General features: G+C 47.7%; 1 protein-coding gene across 2 annotated transcripts in view; it reads right to left on the reverse strand.

Moving 5' to 3' along the window:
• LOC140409647 (disintegrin and metalloproteinase domain-containing protein 12-like) overlaps window positions 1–24,973 on the reverse strand; it is a 1,449,600-nt gene extending 1,424,627 nt beyond the window's left edge. For both annotated transcript variants that reach the window (XM_072497981.1, XM_072497982.1), the window contains exon 1: window positions 24,623–24,973. In XM_072497981.1, coding sequence (XP_072354082.1) covers window positions 24,623–24,845 — 223 coding nt within the window. In that variant the 5' untranslated portion in view covers window positions 24,846–24,973. The remainder of the gene's footprint in view (window positions 1–24,622) is intronic.
• Window positions 24,974–25,775: the final 802 nt, after the last annotated feature.

Consider the following 25,775-nt stretch of genomic DNA (forward strand, 5'->3'; position numbering starts at 1 on the left):
AAGGAGGGCATGCTCTTCAGGGGGGACCAGTGGATAGTGCCTTCCCAGCACCATAGGGAATTTATTGAAATGGCCCATGAGAGCCCCGGAGCGGGACATCCCGGCCCTGAGACCACCTGGCAACGGGTGGAGAGGGTGGGGTGGTGGCCGAGCCTCCGGGAGGATGCTCGCGATTTCTGCGCGAGCTGTTTGGTGTGTGCTACTAATAACCCGGATCCCAAGAAAAGAAAGGTCTCGTTGGGGCACATCCGCAGGGTGGAGGGGCCCTGGCAGTCGATACAGATCGACTATATTGGACCCCTTCCCCCAGCGGCAGGGGGTTACAAGTACTGTCTGGTGCTGGTGGATATTTTCACAAAGTGGGTAGAAGCCTTCCCCTGCCGAACAGCCACCGCAGCAGGCACAGCCAGGATATTGGTCAGGGAGGTATTCTCGAGGTGGGGACTCCCACAGTTTGTGGAGTCAGATCAGGGGAGTCACTTCACGGGACAGGTGATGCAAGCGACCCTAAAAGTCCTGGGGATTAAGGCAAAGTGGCATGTGGCCTATAACCCTCAATCCTCAGGTCCTGTGGAAAGGTTAAACAGGACCATAAAAGAGAGGATCAGGAAAGAAACAGGCAACTCGCCCAACCGGTGGGTAGAAATCTTACCCCTAGTATTAATGGGGATCCGAGCAAGCCAGTCCAGGAGCACAGGGTACTCCCCGCACGAGCTCATGACAGGGAGGGTTATGAGAACCCCGATCCATGTCAGGGTACCTTTCCCTGACAGAGGGACAGCTTAGGGAGGTAAACCGGGACAGGTTCGCTAAGAAGCTGATGGAGCAGCTGAAGGCAATTAATTGGCAGGCAGCATTTAACATGGGAACCCAGCACCGGAGGAACAAGCTGCTGCTCGAGCCCCACACTACCCAGGAATGGGCCATAGGGGACCAAGTAATGGTCCGGAATTTTGCACGGGTAGGAGCCTTTGAGCCACTGTACGCGGGACCGTACAGTATAGTGGACAAGGCCAGCCCCATGGTTTACGCAGTACAGCTCCCCCGGAAGATTAAATGGTTCCACGTGAACCAATGCAAACTTTTCGACCCCACCAGGGCCGGTAAGAGCAAGTTGGGGGGGGGGGCTGGGGGTGATAGTGGAGAAGCCGCCTGCAGAATTAACGACGGTGGGGGAGGTCCCTGACTCCACGGTCACACAACCGGTGACAAGGTGCTGTCCCGAAGGGGCAGTCCCAAAGAAAACGACAGTGCTGCAAGCACCCAGCCCAGGGACAGTAACGATTCCCAAGCCCTTACCTGTGGGTCAGGTGGCCTGCCTTAGTATAGAGGCTAAGGAGGCGGAGGAAGGGGAGGTATCACCTTGGGCTTGGGAACCATTCAGGGGACGAAGGAGCAATCGGGTCTCCAAGCCCCCGGTAACATGGTCCCCATCACACCTCCCTAGAACCCGGTCCCGCAGTAAGGGGGCCCGAGTAGAAGGGAGCGCTGAGGGATCACCGAACCCTGTTGGGGAAGGAGAGGCAAGGGGCAGCCCGAACCCCCGGGAGGGGACGGTCTGGCCCGAGCCGTTGGTCCAAACAGGTGAACTGCCCCAGTATAGCGGGGCCCAGTTTTAATTTGGCCACCCGGAGACGGGTGGCATTGTATATATCATTTCCCCCCTGTTAGTTCTAATTAGTGTGTAGTGGTGTGTGGGTTATTTAGGATCGTGGGATCACAGAAGCGCATAGTGCAGTGGTATAATGACTGAGCAGCAGGCACTAGGACCCTGGTGGAGCCGGGCTGTGGACACAGAACCACAGACAGGCTGCGGCAATTTCATGTTGATTTCACAACTTCAAAGCGGAAGCTGCTGCTGCCGCTGGATAGAAGCCATGCACTTTAAGGTAGGTAGTTCTGTAGAGGCAAGGATGTGTTTTGTCTCTTTTACAGATGGGGCACCCGACGATGTGGAGTTTGCTGATCTTGGCGATGGTGGGACCGGGAGAACTCCGCAGAGGCGAGACAGAAGAGTCCTTCGTCTATGGGTGCTCTGGCGGCAGAGCCCCTCTTGTCACTACCGGACAGGGAGACCAGGTGGCCACAGAGCAGACCCGCTACTCCCACCTGGGGAGGTGGCCTGGGTGGCTGGGGTCGAACTCGACCAGGTACTCCAGCCACCAGAGCTTCACCTATGGAGAGGCCTCTGTACTCTGCGAGGAGGTACAGGTGGCGACTGACCGGGTTAGGGTGACTGAGGGCAGGCGGGTGTGTTTAACCTGTAAGGGGGACATTCCTTTGGGGAGATGGTGGTGGCCCAGGAAGCTGAGCCTGGACATGAGGGATCGGTCCTCGGACTGGGAACGCCTGGACAATAACACCTACCGGACCATCACGGGGTCACCGGGTAGGATCACCGTTTGCTGGGATAAGTGGTGGGCTTCTGACCAGGGCATTTATTTGTGTTTATGGGGGTCTACCAAGGCATGTCCACAAGGGGCATCGATCACTTTTGTTAGGTGGTGGCAGAACCCAGGGAACGGGATGAATTGACCGCAGTGGGGAGGGATGTGTAACGCCCAGGGAAGGGATGACTGTAAAAGCTACCGAACTGCTGGTTCAGGTAAAGCAACCCCTGCCCACAGCCCAACCAATCGACCCTCACAACTGTCCGATCACCACCAGGGGGGCCTGAGAATGGTTTAGTGTTTGTCCCCACAAAGAAAATGTTGTACCAGGGGGTACATTATGCTGTCGCCTCAGTTGTACTGAACCTCTCAGCTGCAGGTATCGACGACGGAGGAAAAATGAAGAGCCTTCAACGGGAAGAAGCGAAGTGCAGCCCAGAAAAGAGGATCCTTAGTGAAATAAATAGAGTCACATGTAAATAGTTGTATGGATTCGCGGGTTTCAGTTACTTGATTGTGATATATGTACAGGGACCCTTACGTTTGGGGTTCCGGTAAAATGTGTGTATGTTACTGTGTGTTTGAATTAAGTATGGTCTTGTCTTTCCCTTTCAATGAAATCAGGGGTAGCCTAGATTAAGGGAACTGTCTTGGGACTTGTAGTTTCGCATGTTGTTGAGGGGGGGCCTACGGTCCACACAAAAGGAAATGATTGCCCTTCACCTGTGTCGATACGGTCCAAGCAGGTAGGGACGTATCGAAGGGGCATCTGTAAGGTTTTCGGGCAATTCGGCCCTTTTTGGACTGCCCAAGAATAAAACCCAGAGACTAAACTGGACACTTTTCAGCCAAAGGAACGTAACCAAATTTCCCAGCAGGCTTGGTCCGCTGAGCTGAGTAGGGGCATAGGTATTTACAAACCCCCCCCAGGAGCTACAAGGAAGAAGGAGCCAGACAACTAGATAAGATTAAACACAGAGACAAAGGGGCATGCAAAGAGTAGTGAGGCCGTGGAATGCCCTACCTGCTACAGTAGTGAACTCGACAACATTAAGGGCATTTAAAAGTTTATTGGATAAACATATGGATGATAATGGTATAGTGTAGGTTAGATGGCTTTTGTTTCGGTGCAACATCGTGGGCCGAAGGGCCTGTACTGCGCTGTATTGTTCTATGTTCTATGTTCTATGTTCTATGTAATGCTGTAAGGGGCCTGCCTGCAAGCAGGACAATGGGATGGTCATAGCCCCATGCAGATGTAAATGACTTGGCCTCCACCAGAGCAGAATCCAATTAACACCCCATCAACATAGCAAGGTGAGAATAGCAGCCATCTCCGGAGCAGCTGGAAGACTTTGAAAATCTTCACAAGAGAGCTTAACCTTGTTATCCCAAAAAGCAGACTGTCTGGGCTCAGTATATTGCGCTGGAAAAGCCCCTTGAAGATAAACGGTAGAAAAAAACCAAGTTGGAGGCGGACCTGGGGGAGGTACTCCAATCCTGACAGAAGCCACCGGCAGGAACTCACTGGGTGGAGGGGGCGGAGTCGGCGCCAAATTCAAATCGCGGCAGGTCTGCCTGGCTGGAAGGAGCGGACCTGCGAGGAGAACCCGGAAGCTAACAGCTCTGACCGGCTCAAAGGGGGCGGGACCAGCGGGAACTTTAAACTTGGACCGATACAACGCAAAGGGGGAGGAAAACCCGGAAGTCGACAGCTCTGACCGGCTCAAAGGGGGCGGGACCAGCAGGAACTTTAAACCTTACCAATTCAATGCAAAAGGGGCTGGCCGAACACAGGAAAAAGCCAGGTAAAACGGATATAAAAGGGGCTGTGTTTCGATTGAGGGTCTCTTGGCTTGACCTCTCCACCTTTGACTTGACCTCCTGCAGCCTGTGACTGTAAGTACCCTGCAGCAGCTTGCGAAACTCCCTTGACCTTGATAGTGGTTGAGGCTTTGGGGAAGGGGACTTGATTTGTGTTCTGTGTCATTGCTAAAACTGTGTAACAATAAGATTTTACGTTGTGTCCGTTATAGTACTTTCTGAATAGACTTAGTTTGTGTTAGAGTTTAAGATTTTATTATAATTTCTTCTGTTTGATGATTTTGACCTGGGTTTTGCAATAAACCTTGATTTGCTGATAATTGGAGTCGTTTAAATTCTTCAATCTCTCACCAGCGATCTCTGACCAAGTCATTGTTAAGATATTCCTCACCTTAATTCCGGGTTCAAGAATCTAGGGTCATCTTGAACGATTCACTCAGGACAGGCTGCTGGTTAGGTAATAAACAGCAGTGTCCTATTCTCTCTCTTGGGAAAGCTACTCCAGCGAAGTAGGAACCGGGTGGGTGTTGCACCACCGGAAGAGAGAGAATCACCTGGGCATTGGTGGGGGTCTGGATATCTGTGTGATATAAGCCTCAGGCTTCCGGTTAGGGATAAACGGCAGGCTTGATTCAGTGCTCTCTTCCGTGGAGGTGTCCCAGTGCGGCATCCCCTGGCCTCTGAAGTTTCAGTGCCAGCTGGAGAGAGACACACACAGATACTCAAACCCCAGATATCGGCCCAGTAGTGGAGTAGCAGAGATGGAACCCTCTACACTTTCCATCACTAACGTAAACGTCACCGAATTGTGGTCACTGTCCCCAAAGTGCTCTCCTACCTCCAAATCCAACACCTGGCCAGGTTCATTACCCAAAATCAAATCCAACGTGGCCTCGCGTCTTGTTGGCCTGTCAACATATTGTGTCAGGAAACCCTCCTGCACACACTGTACAAAAAACGACCCATCTAATGTACTCAAACTATATCTTTTCCAGTCAATATTTGGAAAGTTAAAGTCTCCCATAATAACTACCCTGTTACTTTCGCTCTTATCCAGGATCATCCTCGCCATCCTTTCCTCTACATCCCTAGAACTATTTGGAGGCCTATAGAAAACTCCCAACAGGGTGACCTCTCCTTTCATGTTTCTAACCTCAGCCTATACTACCTCGGAAGATGAGTCCCCATCTAGCATCCTCTCCGCCACCGTAATGCTGCTCTTGACTAGCAGCGCCACACCTCCCCCTCTTTTGCCTCCTTCTCTGAGCTTACAAAAAAACACCTAAACCCCGGAACCTGCAACATCCATTCCTGTCCCTGCTCTATCCATGTCTCCGAAATGGCCACAACATCGAAGTCCCAGGTACCAACCTATGCTGCCAGTTCCCCTACCTTATTTCGTATACTCCTGGCATTGAAGTAGACAGACTTCAAATCACCGACCTGAACACTGGCCCCCTCCTGCGACGTCAAATCTGTGCTCCTGACCTCTATACTCTCATTCTCTCGCACCCTAAAACTACAATCTAGGTTCCCATGCCCCTGCTGCATTAGTTTAAACCCCCCCAAAGAGCACTAACAAATCTCCCCCCCAGGATGTTTGTGCCCCTCAGGTTCAGATGTAGACCATCCTGTCTGTAGAGGTCCCACCTTCCCCAGAAAGAGCCCCAGTTATCCAGAAATCTGAATCCCTCCCGCCTGCACCATCCCCGTAGCCACGTGTTTAATTGCTCTCTCTCCCTATTCCTCATCTCATTATCACGTGGCACGGGCAACAACCCAGAGATAACAACTCTGTTTGTTCTAGTTGTGAGCTTCCATCCTAGCTCCCTGAAAGCCTGTCTGACATCCTTGTCCCCTTTCCTACCTATGTCGTTAGTGCCAATATGGAACACGACTTGGGGCTGCTCCCCCTCCCCCTTAAGGACCCGGAAAACACGATCCGAGACATCACGTACCCTTGCACCTGGGAGGCAACATACCAAACGTGAGTCTCTCACGCTCCCACAAAATCTTCTATCTGTGCACCTGACTATCGAGTCCCCAATTACTAATGCTCTGCTCCTCTCCCCCCTTCCCTTCTGAGCAACAGGGACAGACTCCGTGCCAGAGGCCCGTACCCCATGGCTTACCCCTGGTAAGTCCCCCCCCCCACAAGTATCCAAAGCGGTATACTTATTTCTCAGGGGAACGACCGCAGGGGATCCCTGCACTGACTGCTTCTTCCCAGTCCCTCTTACAGTTACCCATCTATCTCCAATCTTTGGTGCAACTAATTCCCTGAAGCTGCTATCTATGACCTCCTCTACCTCCCGAATGATCCAAAGTTCTTCCAACTCCAGCTCCAGTTCCCTAACTCGGTCTTGGAGGAGCTGGAGATGGCAGCACTTCCTGCAGGTAAAATCAGAAGGGACACTAACGGCATCCCTCACCTCAAACATCCTGCAGGAGGAACATTGCACTCCCTTCCCTGCCATCCCTCTAACTTTCTACCAAGATCTGGCTAACAACTAAATTAAATTTTTTTTAAAATAATAATAATAATACAATATGGTACTTACCTCAGACCAATGGGTTTTATTATTAGGTTAGAGGAGGAGGGCGGGTGGGAGACACTACACGTGTAGTGTCTCGGGTTTCCTCTCCACCAGAATTTATTGGTGAGGGACTTCCCAGAAGTCCGCGGGTCGAATTTCCTGTTCCCGCCTTAAAAAATAAAATTTAAAAAAAATAAAATTTTTAAAAAAACAACAGCAAAGAGGAACAGAAACAGGACCAGGTAAGTGTTTACTTAAATACTCACCCACCAGCAGCCCCCACACTCCGCTCCCGCTGAAACTCCAAGAGCTGTTCCTGCAAGGTAAGTTATTCTAAATTTAAATACTCACCCAGCAGCAGCCTCTGTACTCCGCTCCCACTGAAACTCCAAGTGATTGCCCCTGCAAGGTAAGTTATTCTAAATTTAAGTACTCACCCAGCAGCAGCCTCTGTACTCCGCTCCCGCTGAAACTCCAAGTCATGGAAGCAAATGGACGTATTAGTGAGAGGCAGCATGGCTTTGTGAAGGGGAGGTCGTGTCTCACTAACTTGATAAGAGTTTTTCGAGGAGGTCACAAAGATGATTGATGCAGGTAGGGCAGTGGATGTTGTCTATATGGACTTCAGTAAGGCCTTTGACAAGGTCCCTCATGGTAGACTAGTACAAAAGGTGAAGTCACACGGGATCAGGGGTGAGCTGACAAGGTGGTTAGGTCATAGAAGGCAGAGAGTAGCAATGGAAGGATGCTTTTCTAATTGGAGGGCTGTGACCAGTGGTGTTCCACAGGGATCAGTGCTGGGACCTTTGCTGTTTGTAGCATATATAAATGATTTGGAGGAAAATGTAACTGGTCTGATTAGTAAGTTTGCAGACGACACAAAGGTTGGTGGAATTGCGGATAGCGATGAGGACTGTCAGAGGATACAGCAGGATTTAGATTGTTTGGAGACTTGGGCGGAGAGATGGCAGATGGAGTTTAATCCGGACAAATGTGAGATAATGCATTTTGGAAGGTCTAATGCAGGTAGGGAATATACAGTGAATGGTAGAACCCTCAAGAGTATTGAATGTCAAAGAGATCTAGGAGTACAGGTCCATAGGTCACTGAAAGGGGCAACATAGGTGGAGAAGGTAGTCAAGAAGGCATACGGCATGCTTGCCTTCATTGGCCGGGGCATTGAGTATAAGAATTGGCAAGTCATGTTGCAGCTGTATAGAACCTTAGTTAGGCCACACTTGGAGTATAGTGTTCAATTCTGGTCGCCACACTACCAGAAGGATGTGGAGGCTTTAGAGAGGGTGCAGAAGAGATTTACCAGAATGTTGCCTGGTATGGAGGGCATTAGATATGAGGAGCGGTTGAATAAACTCGGTTTGTTCTCACTGGAACGACGGAGGTTGAGGGGCGACCTGATAGAGGTCTACAAAATTATGAGGGGCATAGACAGAGTGGGTAGTCAAAGGCTTTTCCCCGGGGTAGAGGGGTCAATTGCTAGGGGGCATATGTTTAAGGTGAGAGGGGCAAGGTTTAGAGTAGATGTATGAGGCAAGTTTTTTACACAGAGGGTAGTGAGTGCCTGGAACTCGCTACCGGAGGAGGTGGTGGAAGCAGGGACGATAGTGACATTTAAGTGGCATCTTGACAAATACATGGATAGGATGGGAATAGAGGGATACGGACCCAGGAAGTGTAGAAGATTGTAGTTTAGTTGGGCAGCATGGTCGGCACTGACTTGGAGGGCCGAAGGGCCTGTTCCTGTGCTGTACATTTCTTTGTTCTTGGTCTTTGTTCTTTGACAAATCTCAACGCACAATAAAGAGGGCTAAAAGGGGTCATGAAATATCTTTGGCTAACATATTTAAGGAAAATCCCAATGCCTTTTATTCGTATATAAGGTGCAAGAGGGTAACTAGAGAAAGGATTGGCCCACTCAAAGACAAAAGAGGGAATTTATGCGTGGAGGCAGAGGAAATGGGTGAGATTCTTAATGAGTACTTTGCATCGGTATTCACCAAGGAGTGGGACATGACGGATGTTGAGGCTACGGATGGATGTTTAAATACCCTTGGTCAAGTCGGCATAAGGAAGGGGGAAGTTTTGGGTATTCTAAAAGGCATTACGGTGGACAAGTCCGCAGGTCCGGATGGGATCTATCCCAGGTTTCTGAGGGAAGCGAGGGAAGAAATAGCTAAGGCCTTAAGAGATATCTTTGCAGCATCCTTGAGCACGGGTGAGGTCCCGGAGGACTGGAGAATTGCTAATGTTGTCCTTTGTTTAAGAAAGGTAGCAGGGATAATCCAGAGAATTATAGACCTGTGAGCTTGACGTCAGTGGTAGGCAAACTGCTGGACAAGATACTGAGGGATAGGATCTATTCACATTTGGAAGAAAATAAACTTATGAGTGATAGGCAGCATGGTTTTGTGCAGGGAAGGTCATGTCTTACACATCTAATTGAATTCTTTGAGGAAGTGACAAAGTTAATTGATGATGGAAGGGCTGTAGATGCCATATACATGGACTTCAGTAAGGCGTTTGATAAAGTTTCCCATGGCAGGTTGATGGGGTTCAGGGCGTACTAGCTAGATGGATAAAGAACTGGCTGGGCAACTGGAGACAGAGAGTAGTGGTGGAAGGGAGTGTCTCAAATGGAGAAAGGTGACTAGTGGTGTTCCACAGGGATCCGTGCTGGGACCACTGTTGTTTGTGATATACATAAATGATCTGGACAAAGGTATAGGTAGTCTGATTAGCAAGTTTGCAGATGATACTAAGATTGGTGGAGTTGCAGATAGCGAGGAGGACAGCAAAATATAAACAGATTGGAGAGTTGGGCAGAGAAATGGCAGATGGAGTTCAATCCAGGCAAATGCGAGGTGATGCATTTTGGAAGATCTAATTCAAGAGCTGCCTATACGGTCAATGGAAGAGTCCTGGGGAAAATTGATGTAGAGAGAGATCTGGGAGTTCAGGTCCATTGTACCCTGAAGGTGGCAACGCAGGTCGATAGAGTGGTCAAGAAGGCATACAGCATGCTTGCCTTCATCGAACAGGCTATTGAGTACAAGAGTCGGCAGGTCATGTTACAGATGTATATGACTTTGGTTAGGCCACATCTGGAATACGGCGTGCAGTTCTGGTCGCCACATTACCAGAAGGATGTGGATGCTTTAGAGAGGGTGCAGAGGAGCTTCATCAGGATGTTGCCTGGAATGGAGGGTGCTAGCTATGAAGAAAGGTTGAGTAGATTAGGATTGTTTTTGTTGGAAAGACGGAGGTTGAGGGGGGACCTGATTGAGGTCTACAAAATTATGAGAGGTATGGACAGGGTGGATAGCAACAAGCTTTTTCCAAGAGTGGGGATGTCAATTAAAAGGGGTCACAATTTCAAGGTGAGAGGGGGAAAGTTTAAGGGAGATGTGCGTGGAAAGATTTTTTACGCAGAGGGTGGTGGGTGCCTGGAACGCTTTGCCAGCGGAGGTGGTAGAGGCAGGCACAATAGCATAACTTAAGATGCATCTAGATAGATATATGAACGGGCGGGGAACAGAGGGAAGTAGATCCTTGGAAAATAGAAGACAGGTTTAGATAAAAGATCTGGATCGGCACAGGCTGGGAGGGCTGAAGGGCCTGTTCCTGTGCTGTAATTTTCCTTGTTCTTTGTTCATATTAAAGCTATGTGTGTGTTCTTTAAAAGATGACATTATCGGGACAAATTCATTCTGTTATTGGCTCAGTTTGAAAAGGAATGCTTTCATTGGAGGAAAGTGCTGAGGCGTGTTGTAGCCCCGGTCAAACTGCTGTTGTCTTTTGAGACTACCTCCAAGAAGCCTTGAATATCTCGTTGAATTTGATGAGCTCCTCAAAGAGCATTTGAAAAGTTATCAATATTGTTGCTCAGGGAAGGCTACAGAACGCAAAGAACTGATGGATCACTGCATAATTACAATGGCAGAGTTGCTCAGAAACCAACTCATTAATGAAGTAAAAGTTAGCAAATACTATTCCATAATAGTAAGAAGTCCTACAACACCAGGTTAAAGTTTGAGGAAGGAGCAGTGCTCCGAAAGCAAGTGTTTGAAACAAACCTGTTGGACTTTAACCTGGTGTTGTAAGACTTCTTACTGCGCTCACCCCAGTCCAACACCGGCATTTCCTCATCATGTATTCCATGATAGTTCATAGATCATAGAATTTACAGTGCAGAAGGAGGCCATTTGGCCCATCGAGTCTGCACAGTCCCTTAGGAAAGAGCACCCCACTTAAGCCCAAGCCCCCACCCTATCCCCGTAACCCCATTTGGACGCTCAGGGCAATTTATCGTCGCCAATCCACCTAACCTGCACATCTTTGGACTGTGAGAGGAAACCGGTGCACCCGGAGGAAACCCACGCACACAAGGGGAGAACGTACAGACTCCGCACAGGCAGTGACCCAAGCCGGGAATCGAACCTGGGACCCTGGAGCTGTGAAGCAACTGTGCTAACCACTGTGCTACCGTGAAGTTGATTAAACACCCGATCATGTGGACTAATTAAGATTAATTTTAACAGATATGACCAGCAATGGTGAAGTTGCAAAGCAAGTTCTTTGCTTTGTCCAGCTCCAATCCCACACTTCTGAGTGTCTGGAGACAAATGTTTTGGAAAACATTGCAAATTTAGGTTTGGACATGAAAAATTGTCGTGGGCAGAGCTTTGATCAGGGATGCGATTTACCAACCTCGCCACACCTGACTTGGTGAAGTGACGAGGCCGTTGAATCTCACGTGTGGCCTCGCGTGAGATTTGCGACGCTCGATACGTCTTACGAGATTCAACGGATTCTCGCAAGACATCACGATCTGCAAATTTAAATGAACCATTATAAGATCATAAGTTCACAAAATATCAGAGCAGAATTCAATCATTCAGCCCATCGAGTCTGTGCCACCATTCGATCATGGCTGATCTCACCTTGGCCTAAACTCCACCGTCCTGCCCGTTCTCCATAACCCTTCAACCCATAACCAATCAAAAATCTGTCTAACTCCTCCTTTAATTTACTCACTGTCCCAGCATGCACCGCACTCTGGGGTAGCGAATTCCACTCTTTGGGAGAAGTAATTTCCCCTCATCACTGTTTTAAGTTTGCTACCTCTTATCCTAATACAATGAATATTCATTCTAGAATGCCCCACAGGAGGAAGCATCTGCTCCGTGTCTACTTTATCCACAGCTTTTATCATTTTAAAAAATTCATTTACAGGATGTGGGCATCGCTAATTAGGCCAGCATTTATTGCCCATCCCCAGTTGCCCTTCAGAAGGTGGTGGTGAGCTGCCTTCTTGACCCACTGCAGTTCCTGAGGTGTAGGTACACCCACTGTGCTGTCAGGGAGGGAGTTCCAGGATGTTGTCCCAGCGACAGTGAAGGAACGGCGATATATTTCCAAGTCAGGGTGGTGAGTGACTTGGAGGGGAACCTCCAGGTGGTGGGGTTCCCAGGTATCTGCTGCTCTTGTCCTTCTGGATGGTAGTGGTTGTGGGTTTGGAAGGTGCTAACCTTGGTGAGTTACTGCAGTGCATTTGTAGATTGTATACATGACTGCCACTGTTCGTCGGTGGTGGAGGGTTTCAATGCTAGTGGAAGGAGGAGCAATCAAGCGGTCTTCTTTGTCCTGAGTGACATAAGACATAGGAGCAGAATTAGGCCACTCGGCCCATCAAGTCTGCTCCGCCATTCAATCATGGCTGATATTTCCTCATCCCCATTCTCCTGCCTTCTCCCCATAACCCCTGATCCCCTTATTAATCAAGAACCTATCTATCTCTGTCTTAAAGACACTCAGTGAATTGGCCTCCACAGCCTTCTGCGGCAAAGAGTTCCACAGATTCACCCCCCTCTGGCTGAAGAAATTCCTCCTCATCTCTGTTTTAAAGGATCGTCCCTTTAGTCTGAGATTGTGTCCTCTGGTTCTACTTTTTCCTACAAGCGGAAACATCCTCTCCACGTCCACTCTATCCAGGCCTCGCAGTATCATGTAAGTTTCAATAAGATCCCCTCTCATGCTTCTAAACTCCAAGAGTACAGACCCAGAGTCCTCAACTGTTCCTCATACGACAAGTTCTTCATTCCAGGGATCATTCTTGTGAACCTCCTCTGGACCCTTTCCAAGGCCAGCACATCCTTCCTTAGATACGGGGCCCAAAACTGCTCACAATACTCCAAATGGGGTCTGACCAGAGCCTTATACAGCCTCAGAAGTACATCCCTGGTCTTGTATTCTAGCCCTCTCGACATGAATGCTAACATTGCATTTGCCTTCCTAACTGCCGACTGAACCTGCACGTTAACCTTAAGAGAATCGTGAACAGGGACTCCCGAGCCCCTTTTAGCTTCTGATTTCTGAAGCATTTTCCCATTTAGAAAATAGTCTATGCCTCCATTTCTCCTTCCAAAGTGCATAACCTCACACTTTTCCACATTGTATTTCATTTGCCACTTCATTGCCCGCTCTCCTAGCCTGTCCAAGTCCTTCTGCAGCCCCCTTGCTTCCTCAATACTACCTGTCCCTCTACAGATCTTTGTATCATCTGCAAATTTAGCAACAGTGCCTTCAGTACCTTCTTCCAGATCATTAATGTATATTGTGAAAAGTTGTGGTCCCAGCACAGACCCCTGAGGCACACCACTAGTCACCGGCTGCCATCCTGAAAAAGACCCCTTTATCCCCACTCTCTGCCTTCTGCCAGTCAGCCAATCCTCTATGCATGCCAGGATCTTACCCTGAACACCGTGGGCTCTTAACTTATTTAACAGTCTCCTATGCGGCACCTTGTCAAAGGCCTTCTGGAAATCTAAATAAATCACGTCCCCTGGTTCTCCTTTGTCTAACTTCCTTGTTACCTCCTCAAAGAACTCTAACAGATTTGTCAGACATGACCTCCCCTTAACGAACCCGTGCTGACTCAGTCCTATTTTACCATGCACTTCCAAGTACTCCGCGATCTCATCTTTAATAACAGACTCTAAAATCTTACCAGTGACCAAAGTCAGGCTAACCGGCCTATAATTTCCCGTCTTCTGCCTCCCTCCCTTCTTAAACAGCGGTGTTACATGAGCCACTTTCCAGTCCTCTGGGACCCTTCCTGACTCCAGTGATTCCTGAAAGATCATCATCAATGCCTCCACAATTTCCTCAGCTATCTCTTTTAGAACCCTGGGGTGTAGTCCATCCGGTCCAGGTGACTTATCCACCTCCAGACCTTTCAGTTTCCACAGAACCTTCTCCTTAGTAATGGTCACTGCACTCATCTCTGCCCCCTGGTTATCCTGGAGCTCTGGCATCTCACTGGTATCTTTCACCATGAAGACTGATGCAAAGTAACTATTCAGTTCATCTGCCATCTTTTTAAAATTCATTTACGGGATGTGGGCATCGCTAGTTAGGCCAGCATTTATTGCCCATCCCTAATTGCCCTTCAGAGGGTGGCGGTGAGTTGCCTTCTTGAACCTCAGGTGTAGGTACACCCACTGTGCTGTCAGGGAGGGAGTTCCAGTATGTTGTCCCAGCGACAGTGAAGGAACGGCGATATATTTCCAAGTCAGGGTGGTGAGTGACTTGGAGGGGAACCTCCAGGTGGTGGGGTTCCCAGGTATCTGCTGCTCTTGTCCTTCTGGATGGTAGAGGTCGTGGGTTTGGAAGGTGCTGCCTAAGGAACCTTGGTGAGTTACTGCAGTGCAACTTGTAGATGGTACACACGGCTGCCACTGTTCGTCAGTGATGGAGAGTTTGAATATTTGTAGAAGGGGTAGCATTCTAGTGGCTGCTTTGTCCTGGATGGTGTCGAGCCTCTTGAGTGTTGTTGGAGCTGCACTCATCCAGCCAAGTGGAGAGTATTCCATTACACTCCAGACTTTTGCGTTGTAGATGGTGGACAACTTTGGAGGGGGCTTAGGAGGTGAGTGACTCGCCGTAGGATACCAAATCTTTTACCTGCCCTGGTAGCCACAGTATTAATGTGTCTGGGTCCAGTTCAGTTTCTGATCAATGGTAACCCCCAGGATGTTGATTGTGGGGGATTTAGCGATGGTAATGCCATTGAATGTCACGGGGTGGTAGTTAGATCCTCTCTTATAGGATGTGGCCATTGCCGGCCCTTGTGTGGCACGAATGTAACTTGCCACTTGTCAGCCCAAGCCTGGATATTGTCCAGGTCTTGCTGCATTTGGACATGGATTGCTTCATTATCTGAGGAGTTGTGAATGGTGCTGAACATTGTGCAGTCATCCGCAAACATCCCCACTTCTGACCTTATGATGGAAGGGAGGTCATTGATGAAGCAGCTGAAGATGGTTGGGCCGAGGACACTACCCTGAGGAACTCCTGTGTGATGTCCTGGAGCTGAGATGATTGACCTCCAACCACCACATCCATCTTCCTTTGTGCCGGGTATGACTCCAACCAGGGGAGAGTTTTACCCCTGATTCCCAGTGAGTGCTAACTTTGAGTTAGCTTGAGAGTCATGAACACCGCCCAGTCCATCACACGAACCCGCCTCCCACCCATTGACTCTGTCTACACCTCCCGCTACCTGGAGAAAGTGGGCAGCATAATCAAAGACCCCTCCCAACCGGGTTATTCTCTCTTCCAACCTCTTCTATCAGGCAGGAGATACAAAAGTCTGAGAAACACGCACTAACAGATTCAAAACAGCTTCATCCCCGCTGTTACTAGACTTCTGAATGACCCTCTTATGGATTGAACTGAACTCTCGGCACATCTTCTCTAGTAATAATCATCTTTATTATTGTCACAAGTAGGCTTACATTAACACTGCAATGAAGTTATTGTGAAAATCCCCTAGTCGCCACACTCCGGCGCCTGTCCGGTGTAGTCATCTGGGATGGCCACGTCCCGATTACAAAATGGACACTTTGCAAAGAATGCAGGGAAAATGGACAATACTGAGAAAGCAAGCAGGTGTAAGGTTTGTCTGTTGATTGGAGCTATAGCTCCCACACAAGACTGAGACTGCAGAACCATCTACATACTAATGAGCCATCTCCGGGAACAAAAAGGCAACATTTAGGTAAACAATGCTAAGCCAGACATCCCGGCGCCAGGAGACTAAAACAAAGCAGACCAACAGCCACCTAGGACATGTCCAACAATCAGGGAACCCACCCCTCTATTGGAAAAAAATCGATAAGAACAATTGGGAAACGGCCCAATTAATTGGGGCCAAGTTCAAGGCCCGCTCAAAAGTGTGCGAAGCCCTTTCGAGTATAAAAAGGACTCCCCAAGAGAGAATCGCTCTCTTGGCCTTGGCTCTCAGCGAGGAGAGACCTGCCAAAGCTGCTCCAGACCAAGTAAGTTCCAAGTCAACACACGCTACGAGATAGACGCTCCTAGTGGCTATCCTGTAAACAGCTCAACCCAGCAGCCTCAGAACCGAGCAACGGCCATTGTTCCTCTGACTGAGTGGGCACCCGAAGCTAAGTATAGGCTTTTAGCAGGAGTGATAGTTTAGGGTGTAGAGTTTTATGCATGAGTATATTTTACTGTGTGTAAATAAATGAGCATTGAGTTTGAACTTACTAACTGGTGTATCGAGTCTTTGATCAGTATTCGGTTCTGAACCTTGTGGTGGTATCGAAAGATACCTGGCGACTTTATGGCAAACGTGATTAAACAGAGCCAAATTAAGAGACAACACAATTAGCAACACCGGGTGTACAGAGGGAGAATTCAGAATGTCAATTCATCAAACAGCACGTCTTTCGGGACTGAGTAGTAATACACTCCCTATGCTTCACCCAATGACTGCATCTATGTATTTCCATTGTCTATCTAGCGTACGTCCTATGTTTTTCATGTATGGAACGATCTGTCTGGACTGTACATTTCACTATCTCTCGGTCCACGAGACAATAAACTCATATCCTAATTGACTCCAGTTTAGCTCGGGCTCCTTGATGCCACACTCGGTCAAATGCTGCCTTGATGTCAAGGCCAGTCACTCTCACCTCACCTCTGGCATTCAGCTCTTTTCTCTAGGTTTGAACCAAGGCTGTAATGAGGTCAGGAGTTGGCAGAACCCAAACTGAGTGTCCGTGAGCAGGTTAGTGCTGAGTAAGTGCCGCTTGACAGCACTGTTGATGACTCCTTCCATCACTTTGCTGATGATCCCAATCTCAATTATGGTCCCAATCATAAAATAAGGAAGAGTATCAAATTGAAGGTAAAAGCATACAAAGTGGCAAAGATTAGTGGGAGGCTAGAGGACTGGGAAATCTTTAGGCGGCAACAGAAAGCTACTAAAAAAGCCATAAAGAAGAGTAAGATAGATTATGAAAATAAACTTGCTCAGAATATAAAAACAGTTGGTAAAAGTGTCTGAAAATAGAGAACACAAAAAAGAGAGGCTAAGATAAATATTGGTCCTTTAGAGGATGAGAAGGGAGATTTAATAATGGGAGATGAGGAAATGGCTGAGGAACTGATCAGGTTTTTTGGGTCGGTCTTCACAGTGGAAGACACAAATAACATGCCAGTGACTGATGGAAATGAGGCTATGACAGGTGAGGACCTTGAGAGGATTGTTATCACCAAGGAGGTAGTGATGGGCAAGCTAATGGGGCAAAAAGGTAGACAGGTCTCCTGGCCTTGATGGAATGTATCTCAAAGTGCTAAAAGAGATGGCTAGGGAAATTGCAAATGCAATAGTGATAATTTACCAAAATTCACTAGACTCTGGGGTGGTCCCGGCGGATTGGAAATTAGCAAACATGACACCACTGTTTAAAAAAGGAGGTAGGCAGAAAGTGGGTAATAATAGGCCAGTGAGCTTAACTTCGGTAGGAGGGTAGATGCTGGAATCTATCATCAAGAAAGAAATAGCAAGACATCTGGATGGAATTGTCCCATTGGACAGACGCTGCATGGGTTCATAAAGGGCAGATTGTGCCTAACTAAGTTAGTGGAATATTTTGAGGACATTACCAGTGCGGTAGACAACGGGGAGCCAATGGGTGTGGCATATCTTGATTTCCGGAAAGTTTTTGACAAGGTGCCACACAAAAGGTTGCTGCATAAGATAAAGATGCATGGCATTAAGGGTAAAGTAGTAGCAGGGATAGAGGACTGGTTAATTAATAGAAAGCAAAGAGTGGGGATTAATGGGTGTTTCTCTGGTTGGCAATGAGTAGCTAGTGGTGTCCCTCAGGGATCAGTGTTGGGCCCACAACTGTTCACAATTTACATCGATGATTTGGAGTTGGGGACCAAGTGCAATGTGTCCAAGTTTGCAGAAGACACTAAGATAATTGTAAAGCAAAAAGTGCAGAGGATACTGGAAGTCTGCAGAGGGATCTGGATAGTTTAAGTGAATGGGCTAGGTTCTGGCAGATGGAATACAATGTTGACAAATGTGAGTTTTCCATTTTGGTAGGAATAACAGCAAAAGGGGTTATTATGTAAATGTAAAATATTAAACATAGGTTTGCACTGAGTGCTGAATTTGGTGCTTTTTGAGTGCGATAGTGAGAGTTTGGTGACCGAGGGAGTATAAGGCTTCATTTTTATCTAAAGTTTAGTCTTTCTTTTATTTAGTTAATTAACTTAAAAGTTGCTGTTTGGTTTAGAAGAAGGTGAATTTTCAATCAGCTTTAAACAAGCTTCTACTTCTAGGCACTTGCAGCTGGAGCTTGTTAATTAGTTAATTGGATTAGGCCAGTTTTTCAGAGGCTAGATTCACAGTATAAAAGTGATCCCCTACAGTGCAGACTTTGTCTGCACTGAGTGCTGAATTTGGTGCTTTTTGAGTGCGATAGTGAGAGTTTGGTGACCGAGGGAGTGCTGAATTTGGTGCTTTTTGAGTGCGATAGTGAGAGTTTGGTGACCGAGGGAGTTAGGTGAGGAGGGAGTAAGGTGCTCGTTTCATTTTGTTTCCGACATTTCCGCAAAGAGTGCGAAGAGAGCCAGGAGTTTACAGGAAGTGTAGCTGACTGGGAGCAGAGTCGGAGGGCGGAGATCTAGTTAGTCCACACAGCAGCTATATTCTGAAAGGTAAGAGGGGATGGAGGCTAGGCCAGTTACATGCTCCTCCTGTAGGATGTGGGTGGTGAGGGATACCACCGGTGTCCCCACTGACTATACCTGCGGGAAGTGCACCCAACTTCAGCTCCTCAAAGACCGTGTTAGGGAACTGGAGCTGAAGCTGGATGAACTTCGGATCATCCGGGAGGCAGAGGGGGTGATTGAGAAGAGTTACAGGGAGGTAACCACACCCAAGGTACAGGACAAGAATAGCTGGGTTACAGTCAGGGGGAAAAAAACAAACAGGCAGACAGTGCAGGGATCCCTCGTGGCCGTTCCCCTTCAAAACAAGTATACCGTTTTGGATGCTGTTGGGGGGGATGACCTACCGGGGGAAGGCCCTAGCGGCCAGGTCTCTGGCACTGAGTCTGGCTCTGGGGCTCAGAAGGGAAGGGGGGAGAATAGAAAAGCAATAGTTGTAGGAGATTCAATGGTTAGGGGAATAGATAGGAGATTCTGTGGTCGCGAGCGAGACTCCCGGAAGGTATGTTGCCTCCCGGGTGCCAGGGCCAGGGATGTCTCGGATCGTGTCTTCAGGATCCTTAAGGGGGAGGGGGAGCAGCCAGAAGTCGTGGTGCACATTGGTACCAACGACATAGGTAGGAAAAGGGGTGTGGAGGTAATAAACAAGTTTAGGGAGTAAGGCTGGAAGTTGAAAGCCAGGACAGACAGAGTTGTCATCTCTGGTTTGTTGCCGGTGCCACGTGATAGCGAGGCTAGGAATAGGGAGAGAGTGCAGTTGAACACGTGGCTGCAGGAATGGTGTAGGAGGGAGGGCTTCAGGTATTTGGATAATTGGAGCGCATTCTGGGGAAGGTGGGACCTGTACAAGCAGGACGGGTTGCATCTGAACCAGAGGGGCACCAATATCCTGGAAGGGAGGTTTGCTAGTACTCTTCGGGAGGGTTTAAACTAATTTGGCTGGGGAATGGGAACCGGATTTGTAGTCCAGCAACTAAGGTAGCCGATTTTCAGGATGCCAAAGCATGTAGTGAGGCAGTGGGGAAGGGAACACTGACAAAGGAGAGTATTTGCAGGCACGGAGATGGGTTGAAGTGTGTATACTTCAACGCAAGAAGCATCAGGAATAAGGTGGGTGAACTTAAGGCATGGATCGGTACTTGGGACTACGATGTGGTGGCCATCACGGAAACTTGGATAGAAGAGGGGCAGAAATGGTTGTTGGAGGTCCCTGGTTATAGATGTTTCAATAAGATTAGGGAGGGTGGTAAAAGAGGTGGGGGGGGTGGCATTATTAATTAGAGATAGTATTACAGCTGCAGAAAGGCAGTTCGAGGAGTATCACCCTATTGAGGTAGTATGGGTTGAAATCAGAAATAGGAAAGGAGCAGTCACCTTGTTAGGAGTTTTCTATAGGCCCCCCAATAGTAGCAGAGATGTGGAGGAACAGATTGGGAAACAGATTTTGGAAAGGTGCAGAAGTCAGAGGGTAGTAGTCATCGGCGACTTTAACTTCCCAAATATTGAGTGGAAACTCTTTAGATCAAATAGTTTGGATGGGGTGGTGTTTGTGCAGTGTGTCCAGGAAGCTTTTCTAACACAGTATGTAGATTGTCCGACCAGAGGAGGGGCAATATTGGATTTAGTACTGGGTAATGAACCAGGGCAAGTGGTAGATTTGTTTGTGGGGGAGCATTTTGGAGATAGTGACCACAATTCTGTGACTTTCACTTTAGTAATGGAGAGGGATAGGTACGTGCAACAGGGCAAGGTTTACAATTGGGGGAAGGGTAAATACGATGTTGTCAGACAAGAATTGAAGTGCATAAGTTGGGAACATAGGCTGGCAGGGAAGGACACAAGTGAAATGTGGAACTTGTTCAAGGAACAGGTGCTACGTGTCCTTGATATGTATGTCCCTGTCAGGCAGGGAAGAGATGGTCGAGTGAGGTTGAATGTCTTGTTAAGAGGAAAAAGGTGACTTATGTAAGGCTGAGGAAACAAGGTTCAGACAGGGCATTGGAGGGATACAAGATAGCCAGGAGGGGACTGAAGAAAGGGATTAGGAGAGCTAAGAGAGGGCATGAACAATCTTTGGCAGGTAGGATCAAGGAAAACCCCAAGGCCTTTTACACATATGTGAGAAATATGAGAATGACTAGAGCGAGGGTAGGTCCGATCAAGGACAGTAGCGGGAGATTGTGTATTGAGTCTGAAGAGATAGGAGGGGTCTTGAATGAGTACTTTTCTTCTGTATTTACAAATGAGAGGGGCGATATTGTTGGAGAGGACAGTGTGAAACAGATTGGTAAGCTCGAGGAAATACTTGTTAGGAAGGAAGATGTGTTGGGCATTTTGAAAAACTTGAGGATAGACAAGTCCCCCGGGCCTGACGGGATATATCCAAGGATTCTATGGGAAGCAAGAGATGAAATTGCAGAGCCGTTGGCAATTATCTTTTCGTCCTCACTGTCAACAGGGGTGGTACCAGGGGATTGGAGAGTGGCGAATGTCGTGCCCCTGTTCAAAAAAGGAACTAGGGATAACCCTGGGAATTACAGGCCAGTTAGTCTTACTTCGGTGGTAGGCAAAGTAATGGAAAGGGTACTGAAGGATAGGATTTCTGAGCATCTGGAAAGACACTGCTTGATTAGGGATAGTCAGCACGGATTTGTGAGGGGTAGGTCTTGCCTTACAAATCTTATTGAATTCTTTGAGGAGGTGACCAAGCATGTGGATGAAGGTAAAGCAGTGGATGTAGTGTACATGGATTTTAGTAAGGCATTTGATAAAGTTCCCCATGGTAGGCTTCTGCACAAAGTAAGGAGGCATGGGATAGTGGGAAATTTGACCAGTTGGATAACGAACTGGCTAACCGATAGAAGTCAGAGAGTGGTGGTGGATGGCAAATATTCAGCCTGGATCCCAGTTACCAGTGGTGTACCGCAGGGATCAGTTCTGGGTCCTCTGCTGTTTGTGATTTTCATTAATGACTTGGATGAGGGAGTTGAAGGGTGGGTCAGTAAATTTGCAGACGATACGAAGATTGGTGGAGTTGTGGATAGTAAGGAGGGCTGTTGTCGGCTGCAAAGAGACATAGATAGGATGCAGAGCTGGGCTGAGAAGTGGCAGATGGAGTTTAACCCTGAAAAGTGTGAGGTTGTCCATTTTGGAAGGACAAATATGAATGCGGAATACAGGGTTAACGGTAGAGTTCTTGGCATTGTGGAGGAGCAGAGAGACCTTGGGGTCTATGTTCATACATCTTTGAAAGTTGCCACTCAAGTGGATAGAGCTGTGAAGAAGGCCTATGGTGTGCTCGCGTTCATTAACAGAGGGATTGAATTTAAGAGCCGTGAGGTGATGATGCAGCTGTACAAAACTTTGGTAAGGCCACATTTGGAGTACTGTGTACAGTTCTGGTCGCCTCATTTTAGGAAGGATGTGGAAGCTCTGGAAAAGGTGCAAAGAAGATTTACCAGGATGTTGCTTGGAATGGAGTGTAGGTCTTACGAGGAAAGGTTGAGGGTGCTAGGCCTTTTCTCATTAGAGCGGAGAAGGATGAGGGGCGACTTGATAGAGGTTTATAAGATAAACAGGGGAATAGATAGAGTAGACAGTCAGAGACTTTTTCCCCAGGTGGAACACACCATTACAAGGGGACATAAATTTAAGGTGAAAGGTGGAAGATATAGGAGGGATATCAGAGATAGGTTCTTTACCCAGAGAGTAGTGGGGGCATGGAATGCACTGCCTGTGGAAGTAGTTGAGTCGGAAACATTAGGGACCTTCAAGCAGCTGTTGGATAGGTACATGGATTACGGGAAAATGATATAGTGTAGATTTATTTGTTCTTCAGGGCAGCACGGTAGCATTGTGGATAGCACAATTGCTTCACAGATCCATGGTCCCAGGTTCGATTCCGGCTTGGGTGATTGTCTGAGCGGAGTCTGCACGTCCTCCCCGTGTCTGCGTGGGTTTCCTCCGGGTGCTCCGGTTTCCTCCCACAGTCCAAAGATGTGCGGGTTAGGTGAATTGGCTAATGATAAATTGCCCTTAGTGTCCAAATTGCCCTTGGTGTTGGGTGGAGGTGTTGAGTTTGGGTAGGGTGCTCTTACCAAGAGCTGGTGCAGACTCAAAGGGCCGAATGGCCTCCTTCTGCACTGTAAATTCAATGATAATCTATGATTAATCTAGGACAAAGGTTCGGCACAACATCGTGGGCCGAAGGGCCTGTTCTGTGCTGTATTTTCTATGTTCTATGTTCTATGCTGCTGTGCAGAGTGACCTGGGTGTGTTAGTGCATGAGTCACAAAAAGTTGGTTGACAGGTGCAACAGGTGATTAAGAAGGTGAATGAGTTTTGTATTTCATTGCTAGAGGGATAGAAGTTAAGACTCGGATGGTTATGCTGCAATTATATAAGGTGTTAGTGAGGCCACACCTGGAGTATTGTGTTCAGTTTTGGTCTCCTTACTTGAGAAAGGGCGTACTGGCGCTGGAGGGTGTGCAGAGGAGATTCACTAGGTTAATCCCAGAGCTGAGGGGGTTGGATTACGAGGAGAGGACGTTTTGGCCCTGGAGGGTGTGCAGAGGAGATTCACTAGGTTAATCCCAGAGTTGAGGAGGTTGGATTACGAGGAGAGGTTGAGTAGACTGGGACTGTACTTGTTGGAATTTGGAAGGATGCGGGGGGGGCGATCGTATAGAAACATATAAAATTATGAAGGGAATAGATAGGATAGATGCAGGCAGGTTGTTTCCACTGGCGGGTGAAAGCAGAACTAGGGGGCATAGCCTCAAAAGAAGGGGAAGTAGATTTAGGACTGAGCTTAGGAGGAACATCTTCACCCAAAGGGTTGTGAATCTATGGAATTCCTTGCCCAGTGAAGCACTTGAGGCTCCTTCATTAAATGTTTTCAAGATAAAGATAGATAGTTTTTTGAAGAATAAAGGAATGAAGGGTTATGGTGTTCGGGCCGGAAAGTGGAGCTGAGTCCACAAATGATCAGCCACTATCTCACTGAATGGCGGAGCAGGCTCGAGGGGCCAGATGGCCTGCTCCTGCTCCTAGTTCTTATATTGAATTCCTCTTCCTGCTTTCAGTCATGGTATCATTCCCATGGCACATGAAATGAACCTGCACTGTCCTGCTGGAATCTCTTTATTATATCTATGCTGTATCTCTGAAGACTTCTGTACACCAGAAGATCTGTACCTTTTCAACTGTAGCTGTGTGGTACCCATGAAGAGCTGCATGCTCGAATAGTGCCTGCATGATTTCAAAAACAAAGAACAGAACAGCACAGGAACAGGTCCTTCGGCCCTCCAAGCCTGCGCCAATCACAATGCCCATCTAAGCTAAAACCATCTGCACTTCCGGGTCCGTATCCCTCTATTTCCATCCTATTCATGTATTTGTCAAGGTGCCTCTTAATCGCTGCTATCGTACCATCTTCCACCAGCTCCCATGGCAATGAGTTCCAGGCACACCACCCTCTGTGCAAAAAATGTCCCTTGCACATCTACTCTAAACTTTCCCATTTACACCTTCAACCTATGTCCCAAGTACTGACACTTCCACCCTGGGAAAAAGTTTTGGACTATCCACTCCGTCCATGCCAATAATAATTTTGTAAACCTCTATCTGGTCGCCCCTCAACCTCTGTCATTCCATTGAAACCAATCCGAGAACAATCACTGAACAGAACTCGTGCTGTACCCTCTGCACTGTACTGACCTGAAACTAGTCAATTTCCTTGTTGCACAGCTTTCTTGTTATATGAATAAAATTACTGAGACAAAGACCATCACTATTCTGCCTCACCTGAAACAGCATCTCGTCCACGTGAACCCGTTCCTTTAATCTGAATGGTGTCCCATTCAGCTCCTGGTGAATGATTGTTGGCTCCAATACTGGGGACAGTTAACAATGTCGCGTTTCTGACAGCATTCATATCGTCGGCCGCAGTCTCTTCATTCGCTGCTGCTGAACGATTTAAAACCTGGCACCAAATCAGAAATACCCAACACACACAACTGGCAAACATTGTGAATTATCACAGCCCTTTCCTCTCCAACTTGAAGCTTCATTAACACTATTTTCTCTGCCTGTGCTCCTCGTCAATCTCTTTTCTTCTTGAGTGTTTGTCCTTAGCACTGTCAGTCTCCCTCTGTCTCAGCTTGTTTTTAAACCTGTCACTGTGACTCATGTCAGAAATAACTTTGTAACAGCCTCAGTCTTACCCAAGAAGTCGGAGGAGGACGTGAAACATGGAATCCCTAAATGGGAGATGAGTTTGAACAAGTTGGGAGTAGTACTAAACAATGCTACTTCTACCTATAAACCCCTACAGTGGATACAGGATGTACAGCAGCATGTCTCTGCTTTCATGTGCATTATGGAGGGAGTGCTGCATTGTCAGAGTTCCCATCTTTTGGAGTGAAGATAGGTATTGAGGGGAGGACTTGCTTCTTTGAGACTGCAACCTCTCCTTCTGACACAACTGCAATTCCAAGCCATTTATCGGGTCAGGATTACTGAGAGCTGGACATTTGGGGGAGTTAAATGAATTGCTGCTGCCAAGTGTGGAAAATGGAGTGGAGCAGTGACAGAACAAAACTCGACTGAGAGCCGAACTGGCTAAAGACCAGAAAGAGATTTTATTGCACCAGTGAAAGATGGTGGATTAATTTTAATTAATTCTAAATAATTAATTTTATAAATACTTGAAAAGGAAAAAATCTGCAAGCCTAAGGTGAAAGAGCAGGGAGGGAAGACAAATTGGATCGGTCTTTAAATAAGCCAGCATAGGTAGGATGGGCTGAATAGCCTCCTTCCATGCTGTTTATTTCTACGATTCTACGGAAGGGAAGTACTGAGTCTCCTTCGAAGGGAAGGAAGTCTCAAACTCTGATTCTTCCTCCTCTCAATCATCATTCCTGATGAAACATTCAACTCCCACACCGCTCACTCTGCA

The sequence above is a fragment of the Scyliorhinus torazame genome, chromosome 3, assembly GCF_047496885.1.
Source record: "Scyliorhinus torazame isolate Kashiwa2021f chromosome 3, sScyTor2.1, whole genome shotgun sequence".
NCBI lineage: Eukaryota > Metazoa > Chordata > Chondrichthyes > Carcharhiniformes > Scyliorhinidae > Scyliorhinus > Scyliorhinus torazame.